Consider the following 13,753-nt stretch of genomic DNA (forward strand, 5'->3'; position numbering starts at 1 on the left):
AAGGTGTCTGGAGTATTCCTTTGTGTGTAGTTCGGGCCTTGGGCTGCCCCCGGTAGTAGGGTGTGGTTTGAGGGTGTCCCTTCTGGTATCCGCTCCAACTGCGACCAGGGTTGTTCCTCCCTCCACCTCTTTTGTTCCAGCTTGCCCCGCTTCTCTGGCGGTCTGGGACTGCTTGTATTGATCAGCATAAGAAGCAAGATTTTCTGCTGAGTCCATTTCCTTATCCCATAAACATTGTTTTATTTCCTCCTTGGACATATTCAGGAATTGCTCCTGAGCTATCAAATCACACATTCCATCAAAGCTAGTGACACCCCTTCCTTCAACCCATTTATCTAACAGATCCTTCATCTGGTTTAGATAAGCCACATTACTTAGTCCAGGCCCTCTCTTAAGGGTTCAAAATTTTACTCTGTACGTTTCAGAAGTAATTTGAAATTGCTTTAAAACCAAATTCTTGAACTTATTATAGTCAGAAGCCTCATCAGTAGGCATCTTATTGAATATGTCCAGAGCTCTTCCAGTCAATTTTGCGACCAATGTGGTCATCTTGTGAGCTTCAGGAATTTTATGGAGAGTGCACAGTCTCTCAAAGGTGAGAAAATATTCAGCAATATCACTGGATTCATCATACTGTGAACATAGTCGCTCCCATTTGTGGATTGTTGGGGAAGGATGGTTAGGGTTATCTAGTAGATTCCGCTCCAGCCCTTACCTTCTCCAACTCCAGTGCATGCTTCCTCTCTTTTTCCTTCTCCGCCTCGGCATGCTTCCTCTCTTTTTCCTTCTCCTCCGTTTCTTTTTCCCTTGCCTCCATAGCTCTCCTGTGGGCAGCCTCTTGGTTTTTTTCTGCCTCGTTCGCTGCCTCCAGTTCTCTCCTGTGGGAATCCTCTTTGGCTGTTTCTGCCTTGGGCTCTGTCATGGTTGCCTCTCTGTTTTTAACTAACTTTACACCCGAAAGTTAGAAATAAAACAAACAAACAAAAAACTTGGCTTGTCAAAAAAAAAAAAAAAAAGGTTGTGCTGTGACCGGATACCTGTGTTCTCTGATAGTGATTGTCAGCCTACAGAAAAATCCTTTTAAAAAAAACCCTAACACCTTTGTCTCCAGGCAAATAGGCAGAAAACCCTCTAGTTGCTCTTAGCTAGAAAAAAAACCCACGTCTTCAGGTCTGTGAAGAACTTGTGAATTTCCCTGCAGGAGGTTAACTACCCTGCCTTTAGGTAGAGAGAACTCCAGCTCACAAAAGACAATTCCCTTTTGTCTCTGCTCTGGACCCCAAGCAGAGACAAAAAAACTCTAACTGCTTTCAGCTTAAAACCTGCTTTCAAGCAGCCCAAAGGATAAAAAAATGTCCTTTTAAAATCTATGCTTTTGGTTCACAAAAATCTCAAATTGATCTCAGAATGATTTCAAGTTAATCCCACTGCTCTGCCACCATGTCAAGGTTTCTTCCCCACTCTGAACTCTAGGGTACAGATGTGGGGACCTGCATGAAAGACCCCCTAAGCTTATTATTACCAGCTTAGGTTAAAAGCTGCCACCACCAAAGTGTTACACAAACAACAGGGGAAGTGCCCACTTGGAAATGTCTTTCCCCCCACCCCCCCAAAATATCCCCCCAAGCACTACACCCTCTTTCCTGGGGAAGGCTTGATAAAAATCCTCACCAATTTGCATAGGTGAACATTATGGATCTTAACCCTTGGATCTTAAGAACGATGAAAAGCAATCAGGTTCTTAAAACCAGAATTTTAATTGAAGAAAAAGTAAAAGAATCACCTCTGTAAAATCAGGATGGTAAATACCTTACAGGGTAATCGGATACAAAACACAGAGAATCAAAAGACACAAAAACAGGAATATACATCCCATTCAGCACAACTTATTGTATCAGCCATTTCAACAAAACAGAATCTAACGCATATCTAACTAGATTGCTTACTAACTCTTTACAGGAGTTCTGACCTGCATTCCTGCTCTGGTCCCGGCAAAAGCATCACACGGACCGAGAGAACCCTTTGCGTCCCGTCCCCTCCCCCCAGCTTTGAAAGTATCTTGTCTCCTCATTGGTCATTTTGGTCAGGTGCCAGCGAGGTTATCTTAGCTTCTTAATGCTTTACAGGTGAAAGGGTTTTTCCTCTGGCCAGGAGGGATTTAAAGGTGTTTACCCTTCCCTTTATATTTATGACAGGGACTTCTGTGTAGGCACTGATAGCATGATATTGCCCACAAAATCTGAAATGTGGACTATCAGGATATCAGCACTTGAGTTTGGCCATTTATTTCAGCCAGTCATTCCTTAGGAGGTCAGTTAATAACTATTTTATTTTTTGTATTACTGTAGAACCTTCAAACCCCATCTCAGACTGGGTCCCACTATGCTGGCATTGTAAAAAACACAGTAAGAAATGTTATCTTCCCCAAAGAGTTTTCAGTCTAAATACTCAAGACAGACAAAGGATTGGAAAAAGGGAGTATCCCTATACCCATTGTCATGGCAAATGAGCTTATGTGATTTAATCATTAAAGGAATATTGTTAAGCAAATCGTATTTATTTGTATATATAAAATAATGATTTATACTTTTAAAGAATTATTAATAATATTTAACAAAGGACAAAATTGAGGGGAGTGAAATCACTACCATATCACAGATTAATGGAAACATTCCTTGGTTTAAAAGATTACAAAACATCTCAGGATTTGATAAATAAACTTACTTTGATTTTTCATACAGAGCCATCTGCCCCGACTTTTTTGTGGGAAAAGAACCTTGGAATCCTTCTGATGACTGGTCCACGTTTGGTGAATGGCTGAAAACACGAGATGCCAGAAAAATAGACCAGTAAGATGCAAGAGGGATGGCATCCCTTGTCATGGATCAACTATTCTTTTCTTTGGTCTGAGATTGGGGTGCACCTAGCCTACCAGCCTGATGGGCTGGTTTAAATGTTCCACCTTTGGCGGTGGCGGGGACCAGGCTGCCTTAAGGGATGAGGTTGCTCTTCCAGTGGAGAACTCTATCATTTGTTGATAGGACTTTATTATAGTCTTTGGATGTTGGTGCAATAGCTGCTAAACATTGTGTCCACCAGCTTCCTCCTCACAGGTCACCAGAACTTATAAATGACCTGTGAGAGATGAAGTGAGAGAGGAGACAGCCAAAGGCACAAGTCTCTTTCGGAGACTGACCAACTGAAACATATCAATATTTTAAGATTATATGACAGTGGTGGTTAGGGGGCTTCTTCCTTCACCCACTTACTTCCCTGGTCCTTCTCACATGAACAGAGAGCAACAATACCCGAAGTCCAAAGGTGCAAACAATTTGATGTTTATTGGTGTGAACTTCCAGCAAGCATGATTCCAGTTTCCTTCCTTCGTGTCCCCCTTCCCAGCTCTGACACCATAGAGCCTTACCTGTGTCCCTGTTCCCATTCCTGCCCTTAGCTAAACATGATTCCAATTTCCCGACCCCCATTCCCTGTTTCCATTTCCCCCCCACACACACTTCCTGATTGACTGCAGACTACGTAGTAAAACTTGAGTTCTGCTTAGCTATACCTTAACCAATCATTTTACTGAAATTTAACGAACCAATCCTAACATATTGTAACATGATTATGTAACCAATTATATCCGACCACCTTAATTAGTTTACACCCAGCAAAATTAATTATACAGCAGACAGGAACAATCACAGAACCAGATAGAGATTATGCAGACAAACAATAGGGAAATGGGGACTACAGTGATAGAACAAACACAGAAATGAGGATTTAACATCCCAGCTATTGATAAGTGAGTTCTTGCCAGACAGGATGCTATCAAACTAAGTTTCCTTTTACATCTTCTAGGCACTTTCCTTTCTCTGGAGGCGATAGGTGTTATCAGGACAGGATTATATTCCTAACAGCCCAATAGCACCTTCTTTCAATGTGACTAGGTTGGAATGTGGGGATGTGACCGGTCCCTTCCCAGCTTATGGCTGCCCCAGCTGCTTAGCCAAAGGTCTTAGCCTAAGAACAGGGCCTCAGACTGTCACAGTAAGAGAAGGCTCTTATACTGGCAGACAGTGATTTTGATTGTTTCTTTTATACCTCTATAACTAGCCAAGTGATAAGAATACACCTAAATTCTTAGCGTATAAGCCTTCACAGACAGGCCTGAATATCTATATCCTAACAGTGGTGTGGAAAGGTTTCCTTGGTTCCACCATAGTTTCTGAAAAGTTGTGCACAGCATAACTGTCCCAAGTGGTTGACATCTGGATGAATCTTTACTGCCTAACTAAGAGAGTTAGTATGTATAGTTAGAATACAATCTTTTTTACTGTCAAGAATGTTCATATTACTTTGCAGACTAAATTGCTTGGATTTGGATTCAGTTGTTTATTGCAAGGAAGAAAGAACAATAACTTGAGGGGACAGGCATTGAGTCTTCCCTGGTTGGGTTTCAGCTAGTTTTGCTCACTGAGGTAATGGAGATACTGAGGTGCTTCATGCTAAAACCTATGAGTCGGACCCTTTTCCTCCTTGGCCGAGTAAGGCCAATAAGAAAGTACTGGTGCATTGTCAGTTAAGATTTTCAGGGTGTCCCTGTGGTAGGTGGGGTGAGGGACAGAGCTTCGGTAGCTCTGAAAGATGCTATTGTGAGGCCATTGCTCAAGAAACTATCCTTGATATCAACTTTGCCCAGCTATTGAGCTGTGTCCCTCATCCCACTTTTGTGGAAAGGTAGTTGAGAAGGTTGAGGTGGGGCCGCTGTGGCAGTTTCTTGATTCCTTAGTTGACCTTGACTTCTGTCGATCTGGACCTGGGTAAAGGGTAGAAAGTGCACTGGTTGCATTAGTTGATAAACTCCACCCAGAAATGGACAAAGATAGTGTCTGTGCCAATTTCTGTAACAGTCATTTGATGATGAGATTTTGTTGGCTTGTTTATGGACCCTGGCAGGGTCGATGGAGCTGCTCTTGTATGGCTCTGTGCGTACCTCTGAGAGATCCCAAAGGTAGTTTTGGGGATTTGTTCCTCTGTCCCAAAGGCTCTTTCCTACAGGGTACCACAGGGTTTATATTATTATTTCTCTTGTACAGTGTATACATGAGGCCTGTGGGAGGAGATACGGAGTCTGATTTATTCAGTGTGTTGCTGATACTTAGATCTGCATCTCAATCGTATGGTTGGAGCAATAGAACAAATTACTCTGTGATTAGAAAGGGTTGTGAATGACAGCTAGCTGGCTGCAACTCAATCCAGACAAGATGAGAGAATGTTGGTGGCCAGTGGAAGCAGGCAGAAGAATCGGCAGGAATTGTACCAGTACCTCTCATTGAGAGAGCATGGCCGCTATTTATAAAACTGGTACACGTGGGCATTGTTAGATTCTGAGCTGCTCCTGGGTGCCCAGGTACTGGCAGTAGCCAAGAGCGTTTTATTCCATCTGCACCTGGCAAGACATTTCTCTTTGATGAAGGGACATTGCCACAAATATCCATGTGTTTGTCACCTCAGGATTAGATTGCTTTCATGTGCTCCACTTAGGGCTACACTTTGGGACCTTTTGGAAGCTGAAGCTGGTGCAGAATGGTGCAGTTATTAAGTTGCATGTTGGAAGCACAATTACACCAGTGCACTGCACTAGCTTCTAATAAGCTTCCAAGGGAATTCAAGGTGTTAGTTTCTACATGTCAAGCTTAAAATGGTTTTGGTCTTGGTTGCCTGTGAGATTCTCCCCCCCCCCCCACCTGTGCCATACTGCTACAGCTGTGATCAGCAAAGGTGCTGGAGTTGGTGTCTCCTGAGTATAAATGAGAAGGAACCATTGGCAGGGTGCTTTCCATGAGGGTCCTTGGCCTCAGAATTCACTTCCCCCTTGGTTCCTCAGAGCCCAGATTTGTTACCCTTCCGGGCACACTGCAAAGCACATCTCTTTCTTGGGATTTTGAGCGGGGGTGGGGTGAGGGTTGTCAGGGTTTTGTGAAGCAGTGCAGGGATTATGGAAGACACAACTGATCCACATCCAGCATACTCTTGGCTCATTGCTCTCATTACCTGTTTGTAGGAGAGCATCACACCTCCTCTGCACAAGACAATGGCTCAGGGGAGGAGGTGTTAGGCTCTGCCTGGCATTTCCTCCCTGTACCTTACATGTTCTAAATGTTGGTCCCAATTGGACAGACAAAGTGTCTGGCGTTTCACTGGAGGTTTTAGTGCTGAGGGGCTGGTGGTAGAGTCTTGTGTTGGTCTGATTCATATTTCACATGCCCAGGTGCAGGGGAGTAGGGGATAGTGTCTGAAGTAAAGAGTTGTTTGGGTAGAGTGTAGGCTCAGATGTTACATCTCCCCCCTCCTTCCCAACATCAACTCCCTTTAATACAGTGGTTCTCAAACTTTTGTACTGGTGACCCTTTTCACATAGCAAGCCTCTGAGTGCAACCCCCCCTTATAAATTAAAAACACTTTTAAATATATTTAACACCGTTATAAATGCTGGAGAGGAAGTGGGGTTTGGGGTAAAGGCTGACAGCTTGTGACCCCCCCCCCATGACCCTCTGAGGGGTCCTGACTCCCAGTTTGAGAACCCCTGCTTTAATACCTCTGCAGTGGTCATGTCTCCCTCTGGGCTGGCTGGTGTTTGAGGAGTACCTCATGTTTTGGAAATCCAGCTGTTAGAGCAATATGCAGACCTTTTCCAGATTTGTTACACTTCCCTTCCTGCAGTACACCAGACATTTTGTGTAAGAGCTAAATTACAGTTATCATCAATGTTATAATTGTTTGTTTAATGGCATTCCCTGGAGACTGCTCTACCACTTTTTAAAATACTTATATACAAGATAAGAATTGAGCCATCTTCACAGATCAGTTTTAATTCTTCTGCCTCTGAGGTCTGTAGTGTAATAAATTATTCTGTTTCCACACATTTATATTTCCTTCCAATGTGTGTTATTCATGTCTTCCTCTCATTCCTCTCATTTGTCCCTTTCTGGATGAACTAATTATATTAAATACTCATCTCTTTTTGGAAACTGAGTTATGGTTGTCAGCCTGCATTTTAGATTATCAGCCCCTAATCTCGGGCTCGAATATCTCTCTTTAAAAAAAGCACATATAAATTAAAAACAAACAGAGAGAAGTTGTGGGGGGGACAATTTTATGTACTTTTGTATTTTCTTTTCTGATTTTCAGGGAGTGCTTCTACTATGGATTCCTTAGTTCACTTTTGTTTATATGTTGTAGGGAAGCTGATGTTGTCTTGAGGTATCTAAAGCAGCAATGCAGTGCAAAGAAGATTGGTGTTGTTGGATTTTGCTGGGGTGGCATTGTCGTACATCACCTGATGATGAAATACCCTGAGTTAAAGGCAGGTGTGTCTGTCTATGGTAAGTGGAGAATGCATGGGAATGCAATCAGGCTCACTTACATATGTGTAATAGTTCCAACTGAGGTGGCCAAGAGTGCTTTCTTTCATCCTGAGTTGGCAAAGAAGTTGTGACATTTCCTTTCAGGTATGGACTTCTGCTTATGCTCTATCCCAAAAGATGAGGTCAGCTGAGTTAGCCTTGCTAACAGTCCTGGATTATAATTCTTTGGCTGTTTACAATAGAATTTGCTTCCCCCATTGGTCCAAAGGAGCCCACAGGATAACTTGCAAATCTTATTAATTCAGATATTCAGTCTTTTGCTTGAGGGGTTAGTTCGAAGGGGATTTAGTCTCTTGAGTGTCTCAAAGGGGTTTTTAGCTGTGTTCTAAATTGTGTGATTTTAAAGGTGATGTACACCTAGTATTTGGTGCAGAAACATTTGAATAATGAAACAGAAATGAATATTGCTGAAGCAAAGAGAAACTTTGAACTCTGAAAATACAGTTCACCTTGGAAGCTGTATCACTACATTTTAAACACTTTTTTGAATTTTTTCCTAGGAATAATCGGGGACTCTGATGACAGATACAATTTACTGAAGCCCACATTTTTCATTTTTGGTGAAAAAGATGATGTCATTCCTCTTGATCAAGTAAGTTGCTTTTTTAAATGAAACCTCTGTTGATCAGTATTATTTTCTTTTTTGGACTTGAACCTGTCCCATCAGTCTTGGAAGCTGAAACACAGAACAGCCTGGTGGTAGTGCATGAGAACCAGAGAGTGAGAGAAGAAAATGGAAATTGACTACCTTTGTTTTCATTGTCTAAGCTGAGTGAAGGACCAAGGAACCAAAGCCAAAACAAAACCAGAAAATGGCATTGAAAAAGTTTTGCCTTTTCTGCCTCAGAATTGGTATTAGTAACACTTTTTTCCAAAAATCTCACCCCTCCCTTGAGATGTCAAAGCAATTTTGATCCTTTGGAGTTGCTAAGGCTGTCACCCTGCTGTAATCGGGAATGGGGCATTCTCTGAGCAGACTAGCTGGCTATGGAACTCACATCCCACCTTGGTTCACAAAAGCATGGATTTAGGTAACCCTCATGACACTGAAAGTCTCAGCTGTTTTTCCAGGCTTCCCCAGTGATGGAGGTATTGAATAGGGACTGAGATGGGGACAGCTGGATAAAGGATGTTTGGTGACAATGACTGGAGGCCTGGTTTTTGTAGATGCATTTCACATTTGTGTTCTGTGGACCCCTGCCTCATTTACTACACATAGCTTCGGTAGTGACTGATGCAGTACTCTTCCCGAGCCTCACTCACCATCAGAGCCATGTGCTGAAAGAGACTGGGGCCTGGACTCATAGACTTTAAGGTCAGAATGGACCATTGTGATCGTCTAGTCTGACCTCCTGCACATTGCAGGCTACAGTACCTTACCCACCCACTCCTGGAATAGACCCCTAACCTCTGTCTGAGTCACTGAAGTCCTCAAATTATGGTTTAAAGACTTCAAGTTACAGAGAATTCTCCATTTACACGAGTTTAAACCTGAAAGTGATCTGTGGCTCTTGTTGCAGAGGAAGGTGAACCCCTGCCCCCCTCCCCCGGGTCTCTGTCAGTCTGACCCAGGAAAAAATTCTTTCCCGACCCCAAATATGTGTGGTCAGTTAGACCCTGGACATGTGGACAAGACCCACCAGGTAGATACCTCGGAAAGAATTCTCTGTGATATATGTGCATCATTCAAGCAGTATTCAATACGCAGTATTCAAGCAGTGGAAAACAGGTAAAGTCCTTGTCTCCACATTTGGAATTCCAGAATTCAGTTTTCTTGATAAAAGCATTCACTTTGTCATAGAGATTCAGAATGTTAGTGTCACGGTCTTGCATGGACAAATTTAGATAATTCAGCTTGCTAAATATATCTGCAATGTAGGCAAGTTGAGCTAACTACACAGTGTTGACAAACAGAGGTAAGAGGGGATGAAAGATCAGAAAGAAATGCTGGCTGTATTTTAAAGAATCCTTATTGAGGTTACAGGGACAAACCATCCCGATGTGTAGAAAGAATAGTAAATATGGCAGGCGACCAGCTTGGCTTAACAGTGAAATCCTTGCTGATCTTAAATACAAAAAAGAAGCTTACAAGAAGTGGAAGATAGGACAAATGACCAGGGATGAGTATAAAAATATTGCTCAGGCATGCAGGAGTGAAATCAGGAAGGCCAAATCACACCTGGAGTTGCAGCTAGCAAGAGATGTTAAGAGTAACAAGAAGGGTTTCTTCAGGTATGTTAGCAACAAGAAGAAAGTCAAGGAAAGTGTGGGCCCCTTACTGAATGAGGGAGGCAACCTAGTGACAGAGGATGTGGAAAAAACTAATGTACTCAATGCTTTTTTTGCCTCTGTCTTCACGAACAAGGTCAGCTCCCAGACTACTGCACTGGGCAACACAGCATGGGGAGGAGGTGACCAGCCCTCTGTGGAGAAAGAAGTGGTTCGGAACTATTTAGAAAAGCTGGACGTGCACAAGTCCATGGGGCTGGATGCGTTGCATCCGAGGATGCTAAAGGAGCTGGCGGATGTGATTGCAGAGCCATTGGCCATTATCTTTGAAAACTCATGGCGATTGGGGGAAGTCCCAGACGACTGGAAAAAGGCTAATGTAGTGCCCATCTTTAAAAAAGGGAAGAAGGAGGATCCTGGGAACTACAGGCCAGTCAGCCTCATCTAATTGCCTTCTATGATGAGAGAACTGGTTCTGTGGATGAAGGGAAAGCAGTGGACGTGTTGTTCCTTGACTTTAGCAAAGCTTTTGACACTGTCTCCCACAGTATTCTTGCCAGCAAGTTAAAGAAGTATGGGCTGGATGAATAGACTATAAGGTGGATAGAAAGCTGGCTAGATTGTCGGGCTCAATGGATAGTGATCGATGGCTCCATGTCTAGTTGGCAGCCGGTATCAAGTGGAGTGCCCCAAGGGTCGGTCCTGGGGCTGGTTTTGTTCAATATCTTCATAAATGATTCATAGATTCATAGATTCATAGATATTTAGGTCAGAAGGGACCATTATGATCATCTAGTCTGACCTCCTGCACAATGCAGGCCACAGAATTTCACCCACCACTCCTAAAAAAGACCTCACACCTATATCTGTGCTATTGAAGTCCTCAAATTGTAGTTTGAAGACCTCAAGGAGCAGAGAATCCTCCAGCAAGTGACCCGTGCCCCATGCTACAGAGGAAGGCGAAAAACCTCCAGGGCCTTCCAATCTGCCCTGGAGGAAAATTCCTTCCCGACCCCAAATATGGCGATCAGCTAAACCCTGAGCATATGGGCAAGATTCATCAGCCAGATACTACAGAAAATTCTTTCCCGGGTAACTTGGATCTTACCCCATCTAAAAACCCATCACAGGCCATTGGGCCTATTTACCATGAATATTTAATTACCAAAACCATGTTATCCCATCATACCATCTCCTCCATAAACTTATCGAGTTTAATCTTAAAGCAAGATAGATCTTTTGCCCCCACTACTTCCCTCGGAAGGCTATTCCAAAACTTCACTCCTCTGATGGTTAGAAACCTTCGTCTAATTTCTAATCTAAATTTCCTAGTGGCCAGTTTATATCCATTTGTTCTTGTGTCCACATTGGTATTGAGTTTAAATAATTCCTCTCCCTCTCTGGTATTTATCCCTCTGATATATTTATAGAGAGCAATCATGTCTCCCCTCAACCTTCTTTTAGTTAGGCTAAACAAGCCAAGCTCCCTGAGTCTCCTTTCATAAGACAAGTTTTCCATTCCTCGGATCATCCTAGTAGCCCTTCTCTGTACCTGTTCCAGTTTGAATTCATCCTTCTTAAACATGGGAGACCAGAACTGCACACAGTATTCCAGGTGAGGTCTCACCAGTGCCTTATATAACGGTACTAAAACCTCCTTATCCCTACTGGAAATACCTCTCCTGATGCATCCCAAGACGACATTAGCTTTTTTCACAGCCATATCACATTGGCAGCTCATAGTCAACCTATGATCAACCAATACTCCAAGGTCCTTTTCCTCCTCCGTTACTTCTAGTTGATGCGTCCCTAGCTTATAACTAAAATTCTTGTTATTAATCCCTAAATGCATGACCTTACACTTCTCACTATTAAATTTCATCCTATTCCTATTACTCCAGTTTACAAGGTCATCCAGATCCTCCTGTAGGGTATCCCTGTCCTTCTCTAAATTAGCAATACCTCCCAGCTTTGTATCATCTGCAAACTTTATTAGCACACTCCCACTTTTTGTGCCCAGGTCAGTAATAAAAAGATTAAATAAGATTGGTCCCAAAACTGATCCTTGAGGAACTCCACTGGTAACCTCCCTCCAACTTGACAGTTCACCTTTCAGTAGGACCCGTTGTAGTCTCCCCTTTAACCAATTCCCTATCCACCTTTCAATTTTCCTATTGATGCCCATCTTATCCAATTTAACTAATAATTCCCCATGTGGCACAGTATCAAACGCCTTACTAAAATCTAAATAAATTAGATCCACTGCGTTTCCTTTATCTAAAAAATCTGTTACTCTCTCAAAGAAGGAAATCAGGTTGGTTTGGCACGATCTACCTTTTGTAAAACCATGTTGTATTTTGTCCCATTTACCATTGACTTCAATGTCCTTAACTACCTTCTCCTTCAAAATTTTTTCCAAGACCTTGCATACTACAGATGTCAAACTAACAGGCCTATAATTACTTGGATCACTTTTTTTCCCTTTCTTAAAAATAGGAACTATGTTAGCAATTCTCCAATCATATGGTACAACCCCTGAATTTACAGATTCATTAAAAATTCTTGCTAATGGGCTTGCAATTTCTTGTGCCAATTCTTTTAATATTCTTGGATGAAGATTATCTGGGCCCCCCGATTTAGCCCCATTAAGCTGTTTGAGTTTCGCTTCTACCTCAGATATGGTGATGTCTACCTCCATATCCTCATTCCCATTTATCATGCTACCATTATCCCTAAGATCTGGAGGATGGTGTGCATTGCACCCTCAGCAAGTTTGCAGTTGACACTAAACTAGGAGGAGAGGTAGATACGCTGGAAGGTAGGGATAGGATACAGAGGGCCCTAGACAAATTGGAGGATTGGGCCAAAAGAAATCTGATGAGGTTCAACAAGGACAAGGGCAGAGTCCTGCACTTAGGACGGAAGAATCCAATGCACCGCTACAGACTAGGGACCGAATGGCTCGGCAGCAGTCTGCTGAAAAGGACCTAGGAGTGACAGTGGACGAGAAGTTGGATACGAGTCAACAGTGTGCCCTTGTTGTCAAGAAGGCCAATGGCATTTTGGGATGTATAAGTAGGGGCATTGACAGCAGATCGAGGGACGTGATCGTTCCCCTCTATTCGACACTGGTGAGGCCTCATCTGGAGTACTATGTCCAGTTTTGGGCCCCACACTACAAGAAGGATGTGGAAAAATTGGAAAGAGTCCAGCGGAGGGCAACAAAAATGATTAGGGAACGGAACACATGACGTATGAGGAGAGGCTGAGGGAACTGGGGATGTTTAGTCTGCGGAAGAGAAGAATGAGGGGGGATTTGATAGCTGCTTTCAGCTACCTGAAAGGGGGTTCCAAAGAGGATGGATCTAGACTGTTCTCAGTGGCAGCTGGTGACAGAACAAGGAGTAATGGTCTCAAGTTGCAGTGGGGGAGATTTAGGTTGGATATTAGGAAAAACTTTTTCACTAGGAGGGTGGTGAAACACTGGAATGCGTTACCTAGGGAGGTGGTGGAATCTCCCTTCTTAGAAGTTTTTAAGATCAGGCTTGACAGAGTCCTGGCTGGGATGATATAATTGGGGATCGGTCCTGCTTTGAGCAGGGGGTTGGACTAGATGACCTCCTGAGGTCCCTTCCAACCCTGATCTTCTATGATTCTTCTATGATTCTAACTTCTGTGCGTAATTCAAACGGTCTGTCAAGTACTCTCCCTCTTGAAAGCCAGCAAACCTCTGTGTGAAGCAACAGTTGCTGATGTTCTGACCCCATCTCTTCGCAAAGAATGTGAAACAGGCAAGCATTGAGTGGCCTGGACTTGATAAAGTTGACAATTTTGACAGACTCGTTTAAAACTTCCTGCAGCGAAGAAATCATCTTTTTTGAAGCAAGTGTCTCTCTGTGTATGATATAGTGCATCCATTGCAAGGAAGGATTTTCTTTCCTGATTCTAGCTACATGTCCATTCACTCTCCCAGTCATTTCAGGGGTCCCATCAGTGCAGATGAATTTGCATAAATTCCAACTCAAATCATGTTCCGAAAAAAAAGTCAGTTAGTTTAAAAATGTCCTCTCTGGTTGAAAAACAACAAGGAGTCC

General features: G+C 43.0%; 1 protein-coding gene across 5 annotated transcripts in view; it reads left to right on the forward strand.

The window, feature by feature from the left end:
- Positions 1 to 13,753, forward strand: part of LOC144929074 (carboxymethylenebutenolidase homolog) — a 33,355-nt gene that overhangs the window by 13,468 nt on the left and 6,134 nt on the right. For 2 of the 5 annotated variants that reach the window (XR_013635359.1, XM_073332357.2), the window contains exons 3-5: positions 2,742 to 2,849; positions 7,246 to 7,388; positions 7,931 to 8,022. Coding sequence is in view for 4 of the 5 variants with exons in the window: in XM_073332357.2 (XP_073188458.1) it covers positions 2,742 to 2,849; positions 7,246 to 7,388; positions 7,931 to 8,022 (343 nt within the window). In the remaining variant the exon portion in view is untranslated. Of the gene's footprint in view, positions 1 to 2,741; positions 2,850 to 7,245; positions 7,389 to 7,930; positions 8,023 to 8,950; positions 9,160 to 9,795; positions 11,900 to 13,753 lie in introns of those variants that run through there. The other 3 variants (XM_078851642.1, XM_078851644.1, XM_078851643.1) reach the window with 3 other exon arrangements.

The sequence above is a fragment of the Lepidochelys kempii genome, chromosome 2 (assembly GCF_965140285.1).
Source record: "Lepidochelys kempii isolate rLepKem1 chromosome 2, rLepKem1.hap1, whole genome shotgun sequence".
Lineage (NCBI taxonomy): Eukaryota > Metazoa > Chordata > Testudines > Cheloniidae > Lepidochelys > Lepidochelys kempii.